General features: G+C 36.3%; 1 protein-coding gene across 1 annotated transcript in view; it reads left to right on the forward strand.

Annotated features, from left to right (window-relative positions):
* Plcxd3 (phosphatidylinositol specific phospholipase C X domain containing 3) overlaps positions 1-23174 on the forward strand; it is a 130344-nt gene extending 107170 nt beyond the window's left edge. The window contains exon 3 of the mRNA XM_090331998.1: positions 19637-23174. Coding sequence (XP_090188124.1) covers positions 19637-19790 — 154 coding nt within the window. The 3' untranslated portion in view covers positions 19791-23174. The remainder of the gene's footprint in view (positions 1-19636) is intronic.
* Positions 23175-25839: the final 2665 nt, after the last annotated feature.

Below are 25839 nucleotides of genomic sequence, written 5' to 3' on the forward strand. Positions count from 1 at the left end.
TGAAGGGGTCTGGGTGTGTTTTGCACTACAACCCTCCCACCTCCTACCTCCAGCTGTCTTCATAGCTGGTACCACTAACTGTGTAGTACTACAGACATGGGCTGCAACCTGGGGCTTTTTGATTAAAATGAAATCTTGCTAGTTGTTTCAAAGTATCATTTTCCTGGTCACAGCCTCCCAAATAGCTGAGTTTATAGATGGGAATCCCCAGGAACAGATAGGAGGTAAGATCCAAATTTCTGGGTATGTAAAGACCCCTGATAGGACAATAGACATAATGTGCCATTATCAGAGCGCAGCAATATTCCCTAACATTATTTTCCCCAGTAAATATTTTGTCTCTAGAATATTATTTAATATCTCCTGAAGCACTTTGCTATGGAATTTAACTTAGCATGTTGCTTAGCAAATGTATTCACTATTTATAAATGCCTTTAGGACATTTCCAAACCTGATGGTCTCTGTCACTGTTCTAAATGTGGAATGGAGGAAAATGTAGAAAAATAAGAAAGGCATGTGTGTGTGTATGTTGTGTGTGCGTATGTGTGTGTATATATATATAATATATATATATCCTATGTTATTACATGCTTAGGAATTTTCCATGTTACCCAAAGAGTAGCCAAGTAATTTTAAAAACATACAGTAACATGATTTCTCAAGCTATAACCCACAAATGACAGACTAGAAAATGGTCTTCTAATGCAAATCAACTGAGTTTATATTTTGCTCTGTCCCAGTACTGTAGGAGAGACCCAATTATAAGACCTATGGCAGGAGGAAATTATAGAATTTTCAGCATAATGGGTACTATTTTCTTGCAGAACAGATGACGAATTCTTCTATTTTTTGCACCTGCGGATGTCAATGATTAAAGGGGGGAAAGGCCAACAAAAAATCATCCTTGATAATTGTACATAATTACATGGGCCTCGTGCATACTTCCACACAAGCACCGGGGGTATTATGATCAAATTGCATTTGGCTTGTGTTCATTTCTACCTGTTAGCGTTTTATCTAAAGACTTGTGAAATTTTAAAATTTCTTTTTGAAAAAGTCCAATCTCTGATTTGGGTGCTTTAATTACACTGATGAGTTTAGGAACTTGTAGTTGTACAGAGTGCTGTGTACAGAAAGCAATGATGACATGACCACTATCCTCCAGTGCCTGCTGGAGAGCCAGGACTGAAGGGACCATGGCAGATATTTCTTTTAGAGAGAGATTTGGATTTTCTGAACCTTTTATATATTATTCATCACATAATGGTTTGCCAAGGATAATTCTGACAGAAGACTGAGCTAAGGTTCTCCAACCACTGCCAATATTCTACTTTTGGCAGCCCTTCTGCTTTGCCAAAGGAAGCAGTGAGATTACTGGAGCCCATGCACTCCACTGAGGGTATGTGTAGCTTCTCTCAGGTAACCCTTTCCCCAAACACTCTTTAGTTAGCTGAAGATCTTCCTTAGTTGCACTGTGGTAATTTGAGCCAGTTTACCACACAACACTCTTGATTCTGTATGGGAGAAGTACAGATCTGGTTAAATTGGAGAATTGTAGGTTTGGGTTTTAGAAAATGGACTCTGAGATGCTGAGAGCTGTATGCAGAAGGTATATCCTAGAATGTGGTTAGGATCAACATCTATGGAGAGTGAAGGAAACGGGACCATAGAAGAAGAGAGGCCCTCAGAATAAAAGCATGAGCTGAGCATGTAGCAAGCTGCAGCTTCCCAACTGTCCCACATGGAGACCAGAAGAAGTCAGTCAATGGATACAGGTAATCCCAAGGCAGGGTATATGTGACCTCGAGTGAAGTGACTGTTTGATGAAGGACAGTTCCTGGACAGAAGCTCAACTGGATGCTGACAACCAGCAGCCCTTCCAGATGCTAGGACAATCAACCCTGTCCATGAAGAAGTGAGGATCTGAATGACTTATCCAGAAAATGATATGCATCATAATTAGAAAGGAATTTTTCCTATCACCTCCCAAAAATCATCTCAAGTAGAAATATGAAGGACATCACATTTATTTGCTGCCCACTATGAGCTAGGAAGTTTAAACTAAAAATGAAGAATGATTGAGTAGTGTGCCTCAGGTATTATGCCACCTTTTCTGTAGATTCACTTTTATTTACTTTTCACAATTCTCTCGTATGCAGGAGAGACCCAGGATTTGAATCCTGACAGTCTGTTCTAGAACCTTTGTTTGTGACCTGTAAGATAGTCCACCTCTCTCTACTGCATTTCTTTATTATATTCTTTAAAAATGCTATATGGTTCTTAGTTCCATTTAGCAATGTAAAAAGTATGCATATGGAGACTAGGCAATCTTCCTGGGGTTACATGATGTTGCAATTTATGTAAGTAATTTAAGATGGCTTTTTCTCTAGTTCCCATGTTAGTTGGGTCACAATTATGTCTGTTGCCCCTGTGTCATTCAACGAACACTAGAGTCCTTGCACAGTTGTCCTATTTATTATCAACAACTTGCTGAGAACCAGTAGAAAATATCCTTTGAAATTGGGATGTGTGGCATTCCAATGGATAAGGATATGGAGATAAATACCTAAAATTTCCTGGGCCTCCATGCAAGGCAACTAAGACATAAAAAGTAAGCAATGTCTACTTGTAGTTTGGTGATTCTGGGAGGACTATTGACAGGGCTGGGGCCATAACTCCACATCTGATTCATTTCTGTATCCTCTTTGACAACTACTCTGATAAGCACTCATCAATTATTTGTTGACCGTATGAAAGATTATGAATGCCACACACACCAGAAGTTGTAAGAATTTCAACTTCAAGAGCCTTTTTCATCATCTTCCCTTATAGAACCCTTTCCTTCTGATGAATGTAAATTTTATTGGTAATATTTTCCCATAATTAATATTAAAGGCATATGAAATGCCCTTGAGCTTTACATGACAGTATATAGCAATATAGTCATTTCTAAAACTGAATTGAGACACTGGCACTCTGAAGTTTATGACACCATTCTTCACATCTAAGAAATATACAGAATCATCTGGGAGTCTACTGATAAATGAATGGCTACATAAAACATTTATACACATGGAATAGCTGAGAATCAGAGCTACTAAGAAAGAAAGAAAAACTGATGAAACCAGGGAACATGATATTAATTAAAATAAACAAGGTCCAGAAAAACTAATCTGTGCATGCTCATATAACAAAGCTAAAAACTTGCTTTCACAGTAAAAGATACTAGAATAGTGTTACTAATGGCTAGAAGGATATAGAAAGATGGAGTGAGGCTAGACAAAAAAAACAGAGATGGACAAATAAGTTCTGGAGTTTTGCAGCCCTATGAAGTGACCACAGTTCATGATAACCTATTGCATTTAAGAAGAATTGGAAGGAAGGAGCACAAAGCCTTCACAAATAAGGAAAGAAATGGCAAGGAGGTGAAAATGGTAAATTTGATTTGGTCAGTGTCCATTGGATACATGCTTTGAAATATCACACTCTACCCCAGAAATAGGTCTGTTACAATTAAATTGATAAAATTGTCCAGCAACAATTTAAAAAAGGCATTTTAAGTCAATGCACATCAGGATAGATCATGGACTTCTGATATCTGTGTAGCTTTCTACATTATTGCCTCTGGTACTTCTCTGTCTGGGGCCCTCAAGTCACAAACTACTAAGACACCAGAGATAAGCCCAGATAGTGCTTTTGTGTTGGTATTAGGGATTAAACTCAAGACCTTGCACTCACTACTGAAGTATCCTATCATTTGAGTTACAATCCAGTCCTAGATAATCTTGGAGATGTTTGTTTCAGGTTCTAGGAAAACGGGCAAGTTTGGCCTCTTCATTTTCTTAGCAAAGGGGACTCTTTCCAAAGAGGAGAGAACAAAGCCAGATGTTAGCAGACAGAAGGCATCATAAGGCATCATGTGCACTGAGTAGGGAAAGGGGCTTCTGTGTTTTGAGTTCCCAAATTCCTGATTATTTGTGGACTGCAGGTACCAAGGAAGAGATAGTAATGTGAAAGCACATGAAAGTTTCTGCCTAACTCCCAAGATGTTCATCATATTGAGATTCTGCCCTTGAGAAGAAACCCATTGTCTCTTCCTGGCCATATAAATCTTAGTGTATCTATGTTTAATATCCACCAAGATTTCTTTCCTCTTTTACTCCCCTAGAAAACAAGCAGATAGACTAGTCCCAGAACACCCTAAGGCTTCCAGTTAGAGGACTAGCTGGCCTCACATTCTGGCTCCTGGCAGGGTGTGTGAGTCATTCAGAAACCCCGCCTTGGAGCAAACGTTCAGCCTGAGGGTACAGAACATTTTCTGAACCCTCAATACTATTTTTCTTGTACTGTACAGGGTCTCAGTTCAATTGAAAATGAAATCTTTCCTCTTTCCTCGTCACAACATAATCATCAAAAGAAACAGCAACTTTTGCTTTGCTTTGATTTTGTTGCTTTTTGTTTAAACGAACAACAGAAAAGCTAAACCAAACTTACTACCTCCTGGGCATGAAAATAAAGTGAGCTATGTCTTATGAATTTCTAAGAGTTTGGATTTTTCCTTCAGAAAACTTCAACCACTGCTGAGTTGCAGAGCAGATGAGGCAGTGTCAGTCCCTACTACCCTTTGTCATCAGGCTGGTGGGGCTCTCTGGCCACATCCTCTGTCCCTGACACACATTTGTAGTCATGGCTTTAACTAGTTCTGGGCACAGCCAGATTAAATTAGGGTAATGCCATCATGGATTTCATTATCTGGATGGGAGGGTGTGGAGAAAGCCACTGTGTGGTCTTCTTCATATCTCCAGTATTATTATTCCTAATTTTACATCTGGAGAAAATTAAAATGCAGAGGATTAGCACAAGGTATGCAAGATGATAAACAAAACACATGTTTCTTACTATATGTTTAAAAAAATCCTGGTCAGCTACTATTCTTTTGTTCAGTAGTTTTTTAAATAAATTTCTTTTCCTTCTACTAAGCTGTATATAACTAGAGAGCAAGAGCTGGGCTTGTTTCTTACCAACATGTCCTTAGAATAACACTAAATAAAATGTTGATCACATAAGAAATAACTTATATATGAAAATCTCCTTCTGTCTCCCTAGGGGACCACGGACACCCAAGTCTGTGGGTACTCAAGTCCCTTATATAAAATGTAGTATTTGCCTGTAATATATGCTTGTCCTCCTATATGAGTTAATAATGTTCAATGCAGTATCAGCACTATGCCAGTTTCTGTGATACTTTACAGGCTAAGGAATATAACAAGAAAGAAAGGCTTGTGCATGTTCCGTACAGAAGTCATTTTCTTCTCAAATACTTTCCATCTCACTTAACTGACTCCTCAGCGGAGGGTCTATCAGTTGTTATGGAGGGATGACTATTTTTTGAACAGAAATGCCTTTATCAAGCTACAAATGGAGTTTAGTTTGAAGAGAATTCAGGGAAGTTGAAGAGTAATGAACTTTATTCATTCTTTAGTTACAGCAGGGAAAATTCAGATTAATGATATACTTAGGAGCATGTCCAATTCTTTTCTGTTTTTAACCTAAATAACCACAGTAATTCAATCCTGAAAGTACATAGTGAAGGAAATAAAAAGACTTAGAAAATATTTTAACTTATTCAGGGATGCTGCCCAAGTCACTTGACATCTCTAGAATGCTAATCTAGGGCATTGTTTTTATAGCTAATTCATATGATCTGATTATTTCTCTAGGCATAATTTCAAGACAAATGTGTTTCCAAAACTGAATGGTTTCTTCAGGTATAAGCCAGAGTTTTATGTGTTTATTCTGGTACTAGAGTTTGAACTCAGGGTCTGACCTTAGCTGTATTTTAGTTATTTTGCTCAAGGCAAGTGTTCAGTTACTCTTGAACCACAGCTCCACTTTTGGGACTTTGGTGTTAATTGGTGATGAGGGTCTCACAGTCTTTACTGCTTGGGCTAGCTTCAAATAACCATCCTTCAATATCAGCTTCTTGTGTACCTAAGATTATAGATGTGAACCACGGATACCTAGTCATGAATCATAAATCAAATATTGATGCTTATAGTAAAAATTCATATGATAAGGTTTGTACTAATGGATTTTATGATTGATGAGATGCAACTCTCTACCTGAGCTTATTTTAAAGCTACCAAACTAGAGGCATAGAAGCCATGTCATTTATTACTACATGCTTTGGTGCACAAAATGCAAACTTCTAGGCAAGAGGTTCTTTCTGTTTTGTCTTTATCCTCTCTACATTTTGAAGTAAAATTCCAAACTTTTAAATGGGTGGATTGAAAGGGCATCACACTTTATCTGTGTGATTTTAATTAATTGGTCTTGGGGGCTCATTTGCTTAAGGCAAGAAAGCCTGGCACCATTACCTGAAATTCTGCTGAACAATGAGAGCTGCAGTTATTGGACAGTAACAAGACACTAATATTCTTGTAGGGTTTCTCATCCTTGAGTGCATCAGGGAATGTTATAAAAAGTAATGAACTGTTTTTGGAAATTCTGTTTCATTTATAAAAGAAATACTGCTGGGGCTAGAGGTATGGTTCATTGGCAGAATTCCTGCCTGGCAAGTATAAGGCTCTGAGTTCAAACTTTGATACTGATAAAAAATTAAAAATAAAAAACCCACTTCTTTGAAAAAGTCAATAAGACAATTTTACCCATACTTGATTAGCCAGAAGTATAAATGCAACTCTTTAGAGGAGTAATAAATGTAGTAAAATACATTTGTTATAAATTATAAAACTGGGTGTGGGATGCTGCTGTCAGAAAGAACAACATCGCCCCATTTGTAAGGAAATGGAAAGACTTAGAAAAAATCATATTAAGTGAAGTAAGCCAGACTCAAAGGAACATAGACTCAATGGTTTCCCCTCATTTGTCATAATCAGTAGAAACCTTGGGCTCTCCTAGCAGAGATTTACAATAGAAAAAAATCCAGAGACATTAGGCCAAATAGTACGACACTAAATGTAAGGAATTCCAGGATAATGAGTGACTGTTGTCCTTAATGTACTGTGTTATTGCTCATCTCTTTTGCCATCCCTTGGTTATCTCATATTGTTGCAATTTTTCAACGTATTATCTGATATATGTTATATGTGCTTAATTGGTTATTTGAAATTGGATAGGGAAGGGGGGATATCAAGATAAGTGGGGGGAAGGGTGGGAGGGAAATGGGGACCATATCATGAGAAAGGGTATCAATGTTTGTGAAGTTATGCACCTTCTATCTGGTGAATATAATGTAACCCTTCACAATAAAAAAAGTTGAAAAAAAAACTGGGTGTCTGATTCATGCCTATAATCCTAGCTATTCAGGAGGCTGAGATCTAAGGATTGAGGTTCAAAGCCAGCCTGGTCACTAAAGTTCATGTGACTCTTATCTTCAATTAGCCACCAGGATACCAGAGTGGAGCTGTGGCTCAAGTAGTAGGGTGAAAGCCTTGAGCTGAAGAGCTCAGGGACAGTGCCCAAGCCCAGAGTTCAAGTCCCACAACTGACAAAGAAAAGAAAGTATTACACACACACACACACACACACACACACACACACACATTTGAATTTGAATTTTACATGGATTAATAATACATTTCTAAAGAATGTCATTCTAATTAACTAAATAAGAAATGTTGATAGCTGATAATTTTAATTTGTAAGTACCAAATATAAATCTGATTAAATAAATTTAATTATAATAATTTTTCTTATTTTTAAGAGTTTAGAAGCATTTTTAAATTAGCACACATTGGTAACAAGGAGGTTTCATTATGTTGATTCCATACAGGCACACAGGATACATTCTACAATTTTACTCTTTCTTTTTTCCATATATTTTTTATTGTAATTAATAGAATGGTTACATTATATTCACCAGATAGAAGGTACATTACTTCACATACATTGATACCCTTTCTCATGTCTTGGTCCCCATTTCCCTACCCCCACTCCCACCCTCATCTTGTTTTCCCCCCTTCCCTATCCGATTTCAAATAACCAAATAAGCATATATACAATATAGCAGATAAAAAGGTAAAATACTGTAATAACATGAGATAACCAAGGGACAGCAAAAGAGAGGAGAGATAACATAGTACATTAAGGACAACAATCACTCGTTATATGGTTTTTGTTTCTATATCCTGGAGGTCCTTTCATTTAGTGTCATTCTATATGGACTTATGTATCGAGGTTTGTTCTATTGCAAACCTCTGCTAGGAGAGCCCAAGGTTTCTTTACTCTTTGTTTATATTTCTCTTCATCTCCTTGATCTTCTTTCTTACTCCATTATGGCATGTTTCATTATGCTATCTTCATATATACATATACATTTAAGAGCACACACACACACACACACACACACACACGGATGATGATGATGACTGCCACTATTATTATCACTCATATAGAATCACATGACACTCAATGTACAATATGGGGAAAAGCACTTTACAACCAATAAAACTATAGGCAAGTCCTGCCAATTACTGAAACCTTAAAGTCCCTCACAACAACAAAAATAAATTCCTTTTCTCAAAGGAGTAGTGAGTTCACTAACTCAAATCTATAGCCACAATGAAGTAAACCCAATAACATGAAGATCCAGGACTGGCAAAAAAGAAGATACAATTAGACAAATACAATAATGTTATCAAGGCCTCCTCACATTTAATACTTTCCATGACATGCTGAAGTTATAGTGTCATTTAGATTCTGTTTACCTGGAAAACTTTAATTAACAACTATGAGAATCATTTCAAGATAAATTCATATTTTAACAATCATAACACTAAAGATTGATGAGAGCAAGGGAAAGAGTAACATTGTCTAAAAAGTAATGTACTCATTACTTATGTAATTGCAACTACTCCCTGCATTACCTATATAATAACAATTTTTTAAAGATTTTTGTAATGTATAGAGGGGTTACAGATATATTCACCAGATAGTAAGTGCATTACTTCTCTACTTTTCACACATTGATACCCCTTCTCATAATAACAATAAATATTTTTAAAAAGAAAAAAATTATAACATTGTCAGTTTAAAGCAAGATTACTTTCTTCACATCTCATTTCCATCCTTTCTTACAATAATTAGGTTAAGTTTTTCTTCAGCCTTAGTTTTATAAAATTGGCACGTCAAGTGCTTAGACCAGTTCCTGTCTCTCTGCACTGGATTTTGCACTGACTATCCATCCATGATAGCCTTTGCCATTCCTTGCCCTAGAGCCTGCAGAGTCTCAAGGTAGGATAGCAGCAGGGTGTTCTGAGAGCTATGAAGCATTACTAAGTGTAATATGTTTTTGTGATGTAAAAGTGAGGCTGCAAGAATGAGAGGAAACTTTCTGGTGTTCTCAAACATGACTAGCGGATGAAGTGGAAAATAAATGTACTGCTTGGGGGAAGGAACCTAGTAGTGGCAGATTCTCCTTGCAAATTCTAAGTTATGTGCTGGTAAGAGCGTAGCTTCCAAATTTTGTACAAGAAGGCTTGTAGTTCCTCTCCAAAATACCATCTCCTCCTGAGGAAAGTCACCTTCCAAAAGAGAACAGGAATCTTGGTTCTGAGGGCCAAGGTTTTCTCAGGAGCTGGCTTTAAGAATTGGGTTTGAAAAGCTTCAGGAGTTACAAATACTGAAAGGAGCCTCAGGGCCTGGGCACTGTCCTTGGACACTTTTTGCTGAAGGCTAGTGCTCTGTCACTTTAGTCACAGCACCACTTCCGGCTTTTTCTGTGTATGTGATACCAAAGAATAGAACCCCAGAGCTTCATGCATGGGAGGTGAGCATTCTACCACTAGGCCGCACTCTCATCCCCTAATTGTATCTTTTTACATCCAAGTAGACCATTCTATAAATAAAGGACAGTATATGACTTCAAAGGGAATTTAATAATACCTTCAGATTATATACCTTCAGTTAGAAATATTTCCTTCATGATTCCAGTGAATGTTATTGAAATGTTTACAACTTCTTGCTTCTAAGAAATATAGGAATAACATGACTGTGTGAAGGCTTTTATCCATCTCACTGAACTCAGAGAAGTTTCAAAGGGAACAATGAGGTTTTTATCTATATTAATAAGAATACTTGCTTTTGTTACAGAAATCCTGAACAGACTAAGCCATGAATTATATGGTGCATCTGTATGTTTATTGCCACCAAAACAGACTAATCAAGTAATTATGCTTCTTTTTTCCATATTAAGTAAACCGAGAACTTGCCAATTTGCTGTAAATCCTAAATTTTCAATTACAATATTATGCTGTAGTGGGGAAAATTGCACACACACACATAATATACACAGTATAGATAGATAATAAATACATATATATGTACATATGCACAGATACATTATAGATATCCAAATGATGTGAGCACAGGTATATGGATATGTAGGATTTATGTGATATACAAACATCACAAAAGAGAGAGATTAATAGGAAAGAGGTGTTTTAAAATGTTCCTTGAAGTCCAATAATGAAAAGGGGTTAAGAAAAGCTACTTTAGATGTTCAGTTACTAGTGTTTATTTGCTACTTTTAATCCAGTATAGTGTGTCCTTTGTCTAATATAATTCTACTTATGACTGTCTGAGTATTTGAGAGTCATTCTTGCATAATTGCTTGTTTTGTCTTTGTATCATATTGAGTTTAGTAAAGAATGTCTGCAAGAAAATAAGAATATTCTCATGACTCAGAGTAATGATATTTTAAGTGTAATGCTCATGTTTCATCTGAGGACTACAAGCTATTCTAGAAGAATGTTTCATCAATCTTGAAAGCAATCTACTTTGTAGAGAAACAGAAAAGAGCACTCTTGTGTTTTCCTAAATCCTCTCCATGGAGATGCCAATTAGTTCTAAATTCAGATGGTGGAATTTCAGTCTCAGAATGCTGTTTCTGTGACAGTCATGGTTCCAAGATGGAGAGCTGGATGCTCAGAGACCTATGAGGACCTAGTAGCCAAGGGACCAGATGAACAAGCTACTCAGTTAAACTGATTGCACAACCGATATTGGTCTCAGTATCACCCTACCTATCCTGTCTTTTGTCTTTTTCCTCTCAAGGTGAGCAACCTGTTGAAAAAGTATCCCTCCCAGGAAATACACTCTTGTGACATTTTCCCTTTAAAGAGCACCTGCCTTTTCTAACATACAAAGGTGATGTTGTGTTCATAACAGAGCTACTTCATTTGTGACAGCAAACCCAGAAGATAAAGTAATAGGATCCATAGGATCCAAGCATGAGTACGCACATGTATTAACACCATACCTGTGTCATTAATGAACTTGAATGCACTTGTGCCTGTGTTCTAGAGTTTTCTTTTCTCTTTTCCTTTCTTCTTTCTTTCTTTCTTTCTTTCTTTCTTTCTTTCTTTCTGTCTGTCTGTCTGTTTGTCTGTCTGTCTTCCTTCCTTTTGCTGGTCTTAGAGCTTGAACTCAGAGCCTGGGTTCTGTCACTGAGCCTCTCTTTGCTCAAGGCCAGTGTCTATTACTATTGGTGCCGCAGCACTACTTTCAGCTTTCTTAGAGAGTAGCTTATTAGAGATAAGAGCTTTACAGACTTCTCCGCCTAGGCTGGCTTTGAAACACAATCCTCTAATCTCAGCCTTCTGAGTACCTAGTATTACAGCACCTGGCTTCTAGATTTTTCATTTTCAGATATAATTCTCTTCTGAAACTGTTGCGATGAAAAGCAAATCTCTTCACATGGCAGTCAGATTTGTGACTGCATTTAGCCTTTTCAATCCATGCCATGTTCCTCTAGAAGCAATTACATCCTTCCGTACCTACTTCTAAGAAGAAAAAGTATAGGCTGACAAACATACACCAGGTAAGGTATTTACTGAAAGGATTGGTGAATCCAAAGTAGTAGATCAGTTAGATCTGTTTTGCACATTGCCATTTTCACTTACATATACATGTTAGATCTAAACTATAAACATGAAAACATACAAAGGGCTATATGCTGATATATGGACTAAAAAATATGACATATACAGATGAGGGTTCCCATAGTGTTAGTTTTGTTTGGCAAAATGAATATCAGAACTATGCATTTGTCAGAGGGGAGTTATTCAAGAGGAGGGGTAGATGAATACACAAAATATTGGTGGGTTCATGCAGTTATAATATTAAATGTACATGGGTGAAAATGAATCAAGGTTGCTTGAAGGGATGGGAGGAGTTGGTACAGACAAGGGTGGAATGGTGGAAGAGATGATGTTTATCAAGGGACATTGGGCTCATAAACTGACAAGATGAATTGATAGCTCTTAGTACAACTGTTTAAAATAATACTTTAAACATTTAAAGAAAATATTTCAAATGCACATAAATTATATTCTGTGATTCAACCGCACTCCACTCCCTTAAATTGGAAGGAGATTGACCTTATTCTTTCCTCATTTTACCTCATCCAACATGTGCCTAACTTCTTTCCTTTCCTTCTACATTTACTTTTTTTACTCTTTTATTCAGTAAAATTTTCTACCCCCCTCCTCAAGTTTTCACTTCTCTTTTTCCCTTCCTGACTTCTTCCCATGTGATTTTAGTCACTAAATTTCCCTAGGTATGATAGCTTCTAACCAGCACTCTGCCCTAGGTATCAAAATTCTATTTAACTTTCGTTTGAGGAATCAACTTGTATATTCCAATCACCTAAAAATCAATGTATCACAGTAAACTTACCTTGTGGGCTAAGAATCTATCATATCTATCTTTCCAAGATTTTAGTTTGAAGAGAAAAAGAAAGAAAAGCATCAGAAATCACAAATTGAAACAAAAGCCATATAACGAATGATTGTTGTCCTTAATGTACTATGTTATCTCTCATCTCCTTTGCTGTCTGTCCCTTGGGTATCTCATATTGTTACAGTATCTCACTTTGTTATCTGATATATTGAATTTATTTGTATTTGGTTATTTGAAATTTGATAGGGAAACCAAGATGGGGGATGGGGGGTGAGGGGTGGGTGGGGGGAGGGTAATGGGTACCAAGACATGTGAAAGGGTATCAATGTATGTGAATTAATGCACCTTCTATCTGGCAAATATCATGTAACCCTTTTATTAATTACAATAAAAAATGTAAAAAAAAGAAATCACAAATGTGGTAGTAGGACAAGAGACCACCTCAGAAAAACTGAACAAAGCACAGAAAAACAGCAAAAAATTCAATCCCATCCTTAGGACCCCAGACAGAGCGGGAAAGTTGCTATCACATGGTATAGTAAGTTGCCCCTGGTTAGCAGACTGCCAATCCTAGCTACCAGATAAGCTCACACTTTCCACAAACCTTATATCTAGTGCAAGTCTTTGTAAAGTATTTGCTTCTGGGTGGAAGTTGGGTAAGAAATGCATTCTGTTGTCTTCTCTACCTCACAGGATGATAGCAAGGCACCATCTCCAAAGAACAAATACACATGAGATCAGATACTTTGGAGGTCTGAAAACAAGGATTCATCATGGCTTAAGGAGTCTTGGAAGAAATAGCCACAGAGTGTAGGCAAAAGATGGCCCCAAGAATTGGCTGAGGAGAGGAAAAGAGGGTCTGCTGTGAACCTACAGAGAAGTCCAAGTTGTACAGAATTGCCTCAGTAGTATAGAGCACCACAGTAGTTATCATAGGTCTCCCCATCCTGGGTCAGAACTGAGTCCCATCATCTGAGGACCAAGCAGTAACAAAGCACTGATGGATGCTTTAGTGTTCTTCCTCCAGGGCCTCCTTTGTGACTATTAAGTGTTCACTGCTGCTTGAGTCAGAGCCCTCCACTCATTGCTCCAAATTACATGGTGTTTTCTCTCTACAAAGAATTATCAGGAAGGATCTGAAACTACCTGCTAGCTATTTGTTAGCTGATAATCTGAACTGAGAATTTCCAAATCATAAAACACCCAATCGCCTCTTCTGCAAAAGGAAATAAGCTGCTAGAGCATCGAGGCCAGAAGACAGATGGAGTAGGTTAATCAGTTCTTCCCCACGTCCTCCCACTAGCAGTATAGAACTTAGTGCTCTGTTTGGTCCTCCCACTCTCTGTTACATTCAGACTTACCTTAAGGCTTGGATCATTACTTCCCCTCAGGACAAAAACAAGAGAGCCTGTGGAGCAAGTGGGAATCTGTTCTCTTCACAGGATGCAAAGCTTTGTGAAACGAAGGGTGGCTCTTAACACAAAGGATGTCACTATCGCCAATTCGGCTCACAATCTGATGATTAACCTTTCTGCAAGAGAACCCAACTAATTTACCTTGACATGAGTAGTGTTGAGGATGAGATTTAGTGTTCAAAGCACTGGACAGATGCTTAGATCTTGAGTCATATGGTCCCATAGTTCAGCAGTGAAAAATCCAAACTCAAACTAGCAATCCTAACTGAACATGAATTTCTGTCAGGTTAAAGGATACAGGTGATTAAGACTTTCATCCAATAACTTAACTTAGGTATGTAAGTCTCTGTAGAAATACCAGTAATATAGCAAAAGGCATCAGGTCCTCCCAAAAAGCCAGCAATTCTACAGGAAAGGCTTTAAGTATTAGTGAAGAGGATGGAATCTCAGTGAATTCAAAGAGCAATGATAAATAATGAATTTAAAGAGGATCTGAATAAATTCAAATAGGTTACAAATAAAATCAGCTTACCAAGAATTCAAGTAAACAAAGGAAAGAATTCAAATACACAATGAAAAGATGAATTCAATACAGAAAGAAATCCTAAAAAAAAATTTCAAATTGAAATCCTAGAAATGAAAAGCTCAAAACTTGAAATGAAAAACTAAGATTACTAGAATACAATAAAATGAAAGAAGAGTGTCAGGGAATAAAGACTGAAATAGAAGAGTTAGATCAATCAAATACTTAAAAAGCAGCAACAAATATTCAAGATCGCTAGGACACTACGAAAAGGCCAAACCTATGGATCATGGAGTTATATAGAAGAAGAGATACAAGCTAAAAGTATAGCCAATATACTTAATAAAATTATAACAGGTACCTCCACTCTTGAGAAAGAGTAATTCTGGAACAGGAGGCTTTTAGAATACCATACAGGAAAGATTAGAAAAGAGATATCTCTAGAAATAATTAAAACACAAAATATACAGAAAGACTATGAGAACAGTGTAAAATAAAAGACAGTCAGGCACCAATGGTTTACATCTGTAATCCCAGCTACTCAGAACGCTAAGTTTGAGGATCACAGTCCAAAGATAGGCCAGGCAAGAAAGTCAATCAGACTCTAATCTCTAATTAACCAACAAAAAGACAGTTATAGAGCTGTGGTAAAAGTGGAAGAATGCTAGTCTTGAACAGAAAAGATTAGGCAGGGATGGCAACCAGGCCCTAACATAAGTTCAAACCTGGAAGACTGACACAACAAGAGAGAAAGAAAGACAGACAGACAGACAGACAGACAGACAGACAGACAGACAGAAAGAGATGAAAGAAAGAAAGAAAGAAAGAAAGAAAGAAAGAAAGAAAGAAAGAAAGAAGGGGGGAGGGAGGGAGGGATGGAGGGAGGGAGGAAGGAAGGAAGGAAGGAAGGAAGGAAGGAAGGAAGGAAGGAAGGAAGGAAGGGAGGAAGGGAGGAAGGGAGGGAGGAAGGAAGGAAGGAAGGAAGGAAATTGAAATAACTCTCTATTATTTCAGACCACAATAGAATAAATCTAAAAATAACAACACAAGAAACTACAAAAAATTTCAACTATATACATTGAAACAATTTCATCAAAGTAATATGAGTGGGTAAAAAATACCTATAATCTTACAAAAATGAAAACACAATTTCCCATAGTCTCTAGGACACAGCAAAGTTGTTACTATCTGAAAATTCTATAGCTATAAGCATCTATGTATACCAATAATAAGATCTCACATAGTTTAATAATGAACTCAAACTCCTAGAAAAACATAATCCTAAAATCCAAAATTAGTATGGAAATAAATAGTGCAGAAATTAATTAAATGAAGACTAAAGATAAAATGTGATATTAAAAGATAAATAAGTTAGTTGAAGATGGCTCATGCCTGTAAATGTAGCAATTTAAAAAGTCTAGACCTGAAGAGTATGGTTTAAAACCAGTCAATACAGGAAAATATGTGAGACTCTTATGTCTAATTAACCACCAAAAAGCCTGAAGTAGAGTTATAAATCAAGTCATCAGGTTGGTTCCATGATCAAGTTGGTTTCCCGGGATGCGAATATGGTTGAACATATGCAAGTTAATATATGTGGAACAGCAGCCAAAACAGAATCAAGGACAAAAATCATGTGGTGCCTCTGCAGACTGGACATTCCTTCATTGTTGAAGTCCTAGACAAAGTAGGAATTGATGACAATTTAAAACAAAAAAGACTACATATAACAAACCTATAGACAAACCCATCATAAAGCAAAGAACAAAACAAGGCTTTCTTATCAAATAGTATTGGTATTCCTTGCCAGAGCAATATGACAAGAGAAAGAAAAAATTTTAAATGTTTCATTAGGAAAGGAAGAAGCCAAATTATCCCTATTTGTTATAAATAAATAATGGAGTACTAGTCAGGTTTTATGAATTAAGTTATCTTCTTTGCAGGAAGATGTATGGCAACAGTGACCATCATATTACATGAGATACTCCAGCATCAGAAAGTCAAGTACATTTTTTTCATTCCTATGCAGAATGTAGGACTAAGATGATGAAGACAATAATGATGAAACATAAGCAGTTAAAGGGGACTGTCTATGGAGTGATGAGTGAATAGGAAAAGGTGGATGAAGAGGATTGAATTATAATACGCAGACACACACACACACACACACACACACACAGAGAGAGAGAGAGAGTAAAATAAAAACACCAAAGTTTGAGAAGGAAAGAAGAGAGAAGGTGTTCAAGAATTTAAGAGGGAATAAATTGTAGAAATTACACTATGTGAATCTGTGGAATTATTGCAATAAAACTTTCTTGTCCTATGGATATGTGCAAATAAAATCACAGCTTTGAAAACAATACCATTGAGTTGCATTGCGCCTGTTGATCTCTTTGGGATTTGGACATTTTAGTATTTTAACAGTGTTGATTTTACCAATCTGAATTTGAGAGCTTATTTCTGTGTGTGTGTGTGTGTGTGTGTGTGTGTATGTGTGTGTGTCTGTGTGTATTTATGCTTCTCAATTTCTGTTACTAATGTTTCATAGTTTTTATTAGAGAAATATTTCATCTTTTATTTAAATTGATTCCTCTGTATTTTTGAAACTATTAGACACAAGATTTTCTTTTCAAATAAAAAAAAACTCTTAATGCTGTACAGCAATAATGCCAAGCTTTTGTGTGGGGGGGGGGTCATGGGGCTTGAACTTGGCCTGGGCATTGTCCTTAAGCTCTTCAGCTCAAGGCTACCACCCTACTGTTGAGCCAAGCCCCACTTCCTGTTTTCTAGAAGTTAATTGGAGATAAGAGTTTCAGATCCTTTGGTGACCAGGCTGATCCTCAGATTTCAGCCTTCTGAGTAGCTAGGATTACAGGCATGAGCCACCACACCCAGCTAATGCCAATATTTTGATTGATTTTGGTTCTTGGTTCTGAGACTTTTACTACATATATTAGTTTAATATTTTTGTGTTGTCTTTGGGATTTTCTATTTATACAATCACGTTATCTGAAAAAGTGACAATTTACCTTCTTTTCTACTTTGGATAACTTCTATTTTTTTCTTTTGCCGATAGTTCTAATTTCTCTATAGTTATTTCTGCCCCAAGACTTACACTCTTCTATTTGTTTATCTACAGTGAAAGAAAGCTATTGTCTCTAAATCACAAATCCTTAGTTAACACCTTATTTATAACCCTTAGTTAGCAGCTTTCAGTTGCTAGACATTTCTCTAGGCCCTTTAGTATCTGATTCTCTCTGCTTTCTCCAATACCTTTCAACACTTATTTATAAATGTCCTTACAATTTTCTGGAGGTCATCAAACTCATCATTCTCTATTGCCCCTTATTTCTTATCTCTCACTTTCTTCTTGTCTTTCTGGAAGGTCATGTCCACATATGTTTACAGCACAACTTGTTAATACGGTGCCATCTCTTTGGTCTTAGTTTAAGTATACTTTTACCATAGAATCCTCTCTTCTTTCCTCTTTCAGGTCAAAGAAAATTTTGCTCCACTGTGCTGTCAAGACACTATGTATCATCATTGACATTATCTGCTTATCTGCATCTCTGCTCTAAACACACACCAGGGTCTATTGATGAATTAGGACGTGTTATTTTTTTCTGTCTGTCATCCTTTATTCTCCACTTCCACTTTTACTCAAATAAATCTTTTTCCTAGTCCCTTCATATCTTAGAGATCATTCTTCCAATCTATTCTGGGTGACTTTTCTCTATACTCTCATTTCAATGAATGTGCTTTTATCAGGAAGTCAAATCATACCACTTCCTCTGCTCAATTTTCTCCAAAGTCCCCACATTTTTCTTAGTGTGTTTTATAACCCTCACAGTAGCCAACTGTTCCCCACAGGAGCCACCAGTTTTAAGAATTGTCTTTCTAACTTCATCCTCCCCAGTCTGTTTCTTCAAGCTTAGGTATGATGCACGTTTAGTCCACAACAATAGCTGGAATGCTAGATGACTAACTCCTTCTTTTGTTCAAGCCTTTAAGTTACAAATAAGAATACACTTTCCCAGTTACACACACTGATACACATTACTTAACTCCATTTACTTTTGTCCAACTATGAAATTTGTTTATAATGAGCATATATTATAAAAGGAGACACTTTTAGCAATTGTACAAGATGTTTCTATTCAATATGTCAGGTTTTTTAGTAAAATTCATCTTGATCGTTTGTCCTTTCCACCATTCTCCCACCCCAATATTTCACATATGTACATGAATATTATGGTTCTCAGCCCACCCTTTCTCTATGTATTTGCTATCCTCCCAGCATTTGATTCCCTAGTTCTCTCTGATAAAACATGTTTTGGCTTCCTGGTATTCATTTTGTTAAACTGTAACTTAGTTGTGTGAAGGAAGTATACCATTGGAATCCTCCCAATGTGGTTTTAGTCAATTTCTTTGTGTACATATGCATATGGTAAAGGAATCATTTTATCTTTCACATTTTGGAGGTGTTCCAAGTACCCATAGTGGGAATTAAATCTTGATAGAGGCCCACTAAGTGGGAATGAAGAGAGTAGTACTGGTTGTGGTATATTATAATTTTCCTCCTTGTCCACCTGCCTGACATCAAATGAATTTTTTGAGCATTTACTGTTGTATTTATTCTCATACAGTTACCACAGTTCCTGGCAGTAGTGGATTCATCATAAATGTTAAGTGCATACATTTTTTCTCACTTTAGCACCTCATAGCTTTATAGGGTGTGAAGTTATACCTATGCAAACCAGAATGTGCAAGCAAGCTTCATTATAGACAAACATAGTTTCTGAGATCTCCAAAGACCGAGAGTCCAGATGGACCAATACAGAAAGTACCTGTAAGGTACCTGTAGTGTTGCCGAATTCACTAGTGCCCATTTGTTCTTTTTGTTTTTAATAAATTGGAAAATGAAATGGAAGTTTAAGAATCATAGGATGTGAGCCACGTACCTTCCTTCTCATAATTTGTTTCCTTTCTTTCTCAGAGCACTTCCTGCCATGATGCAGTGGGTCCGCACACAGAAGCCAGGAGAGAGCGGCATCAATATTGTCACTGCTGATTTTGTAGAACTCGGTGATTTTATCAGCACTGTCATAAAGCTCAACTATGTCTTTGATGAAGGAGAAGCCGATACCTGATATCACTATTGGGAATGTCCCTGAGTAAGATAGAGAAGACTCATTGTATTAGGCATATTCTCTGTAAGCTCTCTGATCTTCCCATTCCACGAGTCTCTAAGGGGATTAGGGCTGGAAGTGGGTGGGAATGGGGGGAAATTGTTTCTTCAGTGATTATCATCATATTCTATCTACATTACTATAAATATTTCATTTCCCATTTGGTGAGCAAAATCTACTTCTAGTGTTAGGCATAACAAAGGACCGTGGATTTGTTTTCCAAAATTAGTCTGTACTGTATAATTCATGAGTGACTCTTGGATCGTGTTTTCTTATTTCAACCTAGAATTCCTAAGCTGTCCATACCCTCTAATCTTTCCACTCAATTTTTTTGCTCGCTCGCTCTTTCTAATCAGATACTGTGGTGGGGTCTCAAAACAGTTGAATGCCAGCTTACTGTGTTACATTGTTGTACTGAAATTTACTTGTTTTGTGGGACTTGGTATAGTATTCTGTAATCACTTGCAATTGGCCATCTTAGCTAACCTTTGGTGATAGAAAATAGGCATCAAATCAGCTTTCCTGCATCAGTAATATTGGAGGTCATCATCAGTGATTCTTGTGTTCCAGTATTTCAGTGTAAGGCAGCTATATAATCATAATGTAAAAACTTTTTTGGAAGGAATTTGTGTGCCAATTCCATAGCAAAAAATAAGCAAAAAAGCAGAGAAGGGGGGATAGGTAAACAAACTTTTAATTCAGTACACTCTTAATCAGCAATGACCTGCCACTTCTAGTCATTGGCAAGTTATAAGAAGTGTGTTTAAGTAAAAAAAAAAAACTATTAAAAGAACATTTCCAATGGCCATGTTCACAATTTTTAAAATTATAAATCTCAGATTTTGTAAAAAACAAATTTTCTGCAAGAAATTTCTATTTGAGTTTGAAAGATAAAGAAATGAAAGGAGTTAGAGCAGTGTTTCTGAAGCCATTTCCATAAAAATCACAAGGATCCATAAAATATCTGAAGAAAACTCTTGAAAGGTGTGTGATATAAACAGAGTTGTTTAAAATTTGCACTATCTCAGCACTTCTGGGTTCTAGGCTATTTCAAAGATTAGATTAAGGCAGAGGGCAGAAATGTCATACAATGTGTCTCTAGCATAGTTTTTAGTAATTCAGATACATAGGGAAGAGCAATGAAAACACAGGGTTAAGTGTTGAATCAATCTTGGTGTCTTCATAGTGAATAACTCATTGTACTTACAAATTGGCATGTTCAATGGTTACTCTTCCAAACAGGTACTTAAAAATGATAACAGAACTATAACTAATAAAAATTATTTTATTATTTGACATCTTAAAACCATCTGTGACAGAGCACACTACCCTTCTTTATGTGTACCACAGGACTATTAGCAAATTTTCTGATATTCTTACAATTATGACATTTTTACAGTTTTATCTTCATGTTTAAACACAGCCAAACCCAAATAGTTTCTGGGAAAAAATGCAGTGCCATTCAAAGTGGGCCCATAGCATGCTTTCAATCTGTTAATTAATTTGAATGGAAACAGATTTGATTTCTTAGACTTGGATAGGAAGTTCACTTCAAGATGATAAATGTGAAGATTACAAAAGAATAAGACCGATTCCAAGAATATAAATTACCAGAATAAAAGTACTTAATAGCAACTACAGAAAAGGAACACAAATTATTTATACTGAAGAAAGTGTTCTTGAAAATCTCATACATGTAAACCAAGTAACATGCATGTGCTCGTGCCACATGTTTATACATTCCAATTTTGTGTAAGTATATATATAGTCTATTCATTATATATAATAGATATCCATTTCTGTGCAGGTAGACAGATGCAGAGACACAAAGTACACGGATTATAGACAAGCAGTAAAATTCTTTTCAAACAAAAATGGTCATAATATTACATGATTTAATTTTATGCCTGAACTCCTTAATAGTGTATGAAGTAATTAAATCTTTAAGCATAAAGTAGCTAACCATATTGAGCTATATTTGTAATAACATTATCACTTGGCCTTCCTCAGTACTTTGGTAGACAAAATTTAGATTGTTACTTGAATATTTACAAAATATAGTTTTTTCCTTCTTATCATTTTCTCTTCCCTATCAGTGATAGCCTTTCTATCTCTTTTATCTTCATGTGGACTGAAATGTGAATCCTTTTATAGGATTATCACTTATTGAAATTTGTTCTCTGTCAATTAGTCCACTGGGAAGATTTTCTTTCTTATTATTCATTATTTTTCCCTTTAGCCAAGCACATTTGCACTGACATAAGAATTTAACTTATACATATGACATAAAAACAGATCCTTCAACCTATTAATAAAAATGAATCCAGCACACAGGTAACTCTTGTGTTTTCTTGATCTCAGATGCTGTTCTATACTATTTGCATAGAATAAACTGTTCTATTTGCCATTTGGGTGCTGGAAAGAACAAACATGATGAAGCATTAGCCTGTACAGTTTCTTAACTGCGGAAATCCTTTCCTTGCTATTACTGACATGCACACAGAAACCTTGCTAGGTATAAGGTACTTTCAACCCAATGTTGCAGTTTCCATGTGTTCACAGCACTAATGTAGCAGGCACTGAGGGTAAACAGACTTGCCTTAGTATCTAAAGGACAGCGATAGAAATAAGTCATGAGAGAATATACTGAAAGAGATTCCTTGTGAAGGGAAATGGTGAGATGTTACCTCTGGCTGTGTTCTGCTCATTGACTCTGCCCTGAACACACTGAAGAAGCAAGCTGTGAGAAACGATGATATATAATTAGCATTTAATATAAGAAGTAATGATATGCAATCAGAGTTTGCTCTCAGTCTGTGCTTCTGTGTCTTAGCTTGGCACTGTCCTTTCAGAGATCCTGAAGTACAAGGGCTATAAAAAAAAGCCCCAAGATGGTAGTAAAATACCTCTTGGTTTACTTTTTGTTTTGCTTGTTTATGAAGGCTTTATGTTAAAAATCCTATAAAGCAAAAAAAATCCAACTTTTACCCAGTGAACAGCAGGAAATCAAAAGAATGGGTACAATGTGGGAAACTAAGCAAATGATAATCATTTTAACATTTGCTTCTCTGTTAGCAATTTTGAAAGAGAAAAAAGAACACTTCTGCTTTCATCATTTGTGTCTCCTGTCTTACTTACTCCATAGTCATGTGAACACAGACATGAGGAGGCATGCTGTAAAAAAGCCTTAGGATAATCTATAAGATGACCTCAACCATCCCTTCAGCCATACTGGGAAAACAGATATCATGGAGTGCCACCTAACAGTGAATGTATTAGGGCCTACATGTTTGGCATGATGCAACTGTGTATGCACACACACACACACACACACACACACACACACACACACACACAAATACAACACACTTTTCAGTTTAGGTGGAGCTGCACCTAATCATCCCAAACATGGTTTCTCTTGCAATTTTTAACTCTTGAAATCAATTATTCAGTAGGCACACATATAAGTTAACTAAATATTTAATAGGACAAAAATCATGAAAAAAATAAATGTTAAAAATAGGAAATGCCTGGCAGTTAAGAGTCTTTTGGTATTGCTTTTTACACTTTAAGTTAGAGAATTTGAGGTAGACTTGAATATAAATTACAAATGAGTGCACATCTTCCCTTAAAAGCATTTTTAGTCCATGGAGGTTCTGATGTGTTTGCAGGCAGAATCCCCATTCAGTTTCTTCCCAGAGTAGAAAGTTGGAAGTCTCAGGAAATGCATGTCTTCATTAGGTTTCTGATCATCTGCTTTTACAAGTATTCAGTGACAGAATCTTCTAACCTTTGGTTGCTCACTCATGCAGGAGCACCACTGGTATTCTCATGTTTAAATTGTTAATAGAAAATCATGCACAGTGCCCCTCAGGGTATACTAAATAAGATTTCAAAGCATTTGATTTTTACAACACTTTAGTCTTTTTCAATAGGTTTTAGTGACACTGTGGTGTAAGTGCTGTATTTGCCACAACTTACTGATGGTTCCTGTGTGTCATATGGTTTTCAATAATGCTCCAAGTTGATTGTTTTCCTAATAATAACAATTATCCAATGATAATATATTCTGTGCAATTTGTAAAAGGTGTTGATTGAGTCACTTGAAACTTGTGTAATTTTTATTTTATTAGTGATACTATTTTGTAGTTATTAGTTCTAAATGTATATTTGGATGAGTCAAAACTATGTGCTTGTTAGTGAGTGAGTATATTATTGTATCTTGTAATTAAAAAGTTATCCTAAAGAAAAAGGGCACATTATTACCAGCCTTAATTCATCGTTATTTTTTGTTTCATTGATACAAGTTAAATTTAAAAGTTAAATAGAAATTTGTTTTTTGTTAAATTAAAAAATCTGATTGGGTATATGCTTTAAAACTTCTTTGAGTTTCCATGATCATTGATGTTATCAAATGCAATTAACTTACTAAATTTACATTTATTTCCACTAGCTACCAAAATAACTCAGCATGAAATGTTTCCTCCCAGCATGGAAATCTGTAATGATGGGTCTTTTTTACATTGATGACGTTTTCCATGAAAAAAATCATGTGTTCAAGTTATCAATTTTGAAATTGGATCTTTCGAAGTAAGATGAGCTACCTAGGCTGTGTCTGATGAAGCTCCATAACGATGGTTTCTTTCTCATAAAACAAGTAGATAGCACTAACACTTCTGTATGCCCCACAAATAGTCCACCAGTACAAAACCTACAGCCAAATGACCTAAAGTGGAGTTATGTACAAAGCAAAAACCCCTATAATCTTCTTCAGGCTTAGCAATTTGGTAAGGGATATCAATTTACTTTCTTCCCCCCACTCATCTTCAATGATTTCTTTATAGTCAAGTAAAATACAGAACATTGGTCAAGTTCAAATTTCAACAATAACTCAGTGCATTGGTTTCATATAAAACTCTAACTTAAATGTATATGACCTGTATTTTCCCCCTAAATCTGGAAACCTTATCTATCCATAGTGCCGCAATGTTTTTCAACTTAGGCTACCTATAAGATATGAGGTCTACCCCCTTCCATATCTCTGTCAAGACAGCTCATGAAAATGTGCAGTCTCAGTATTCATTGTGAAGAAAAATGTTGACACCTGGTAGATATGCAAGTGATTTATATAGAAACCAACTCACAAACAGATGAAATGATTAAGGCAAGTGTCCACAGCATCCAAATTTTCTCTACCATGGCTTATTTTGAGTGGAAGAATCTACCTATTGATTCTGATTTAACATTCCCCAGTAGTTAGAACTATCAAAAACATACTCAGCTGTTAAAAAATATTCTTAGAAAGCAGCAGTATCTCGGTACTTAGTACAAAGGTCAGTTTTAACTTTTTTTCTTTCAGAGAGATAACAAATTAATCAATTATCCTCTCTCCTTACTTAAATATCTAAAAATTATTTTTATCAGAGTATGGCCAGCCATCTACGTAACTGCAAAAAAATGTTAACATAGAAATGAATTCTGCTGTGGAATTATATCTGTGTCTAAAGTACACAGGGCAGTTGTGTTTTATATCCACACAACAGTAGAGAAGCCAGGTAGCAAGTGGTAAGTAAAACGTGCTCCTTTCTGAGAAACTAGCATCTGACAGGAAGACTTGCTACACCAAATTATAGTAGTTCATTTTATAGAAGTTGAAAATCCAAGACTCCCCATAATAAAAGCTACTAGAACGATAAGCTGGATTCTAAAACAGCTTTCAGAGAATTGAACCATGTTGGGAAAAAAATGTTTTCAAATAAGACTGTAGGGCCAGGAGTTTGGTGGTAGAGTGCTTGCCTAGCACGCACGAAGACCCGGGTTCAATTCCTCGGTACCACACACATAGAAAAAAGCCAGAAGTGGTGCTGTGGCTCAAGTGGTAGAGCTCTAGCCTTGATAAAGTCCAAGGACAGTGCTCAGTCCCTGAGCTCAAGGCCCAGGACTGGCAAAAAAAAAAAAAAAAAAAAAAAGACTGTTTCCAAGATTGATTCTTTGAATCTACAGATTTGGT

The sequence above is a fragment of the Megascapheus bottae genome, chromosome 4 (genome assembly GCF_031878675.1).
Source record: "Megascapheus bottae isolate mThoBot1 chromosome 4, mThoBot2.hap1, whole genome shotgun sequence".
In the NCBI taxonomy this organism is placed as follows: domain Eukaryota; kingdom Metazoa; phylum Chordata; class Mammalia; order Rodentia; family Geomyidae; genus Megascapheus; species Megascapheus bottae.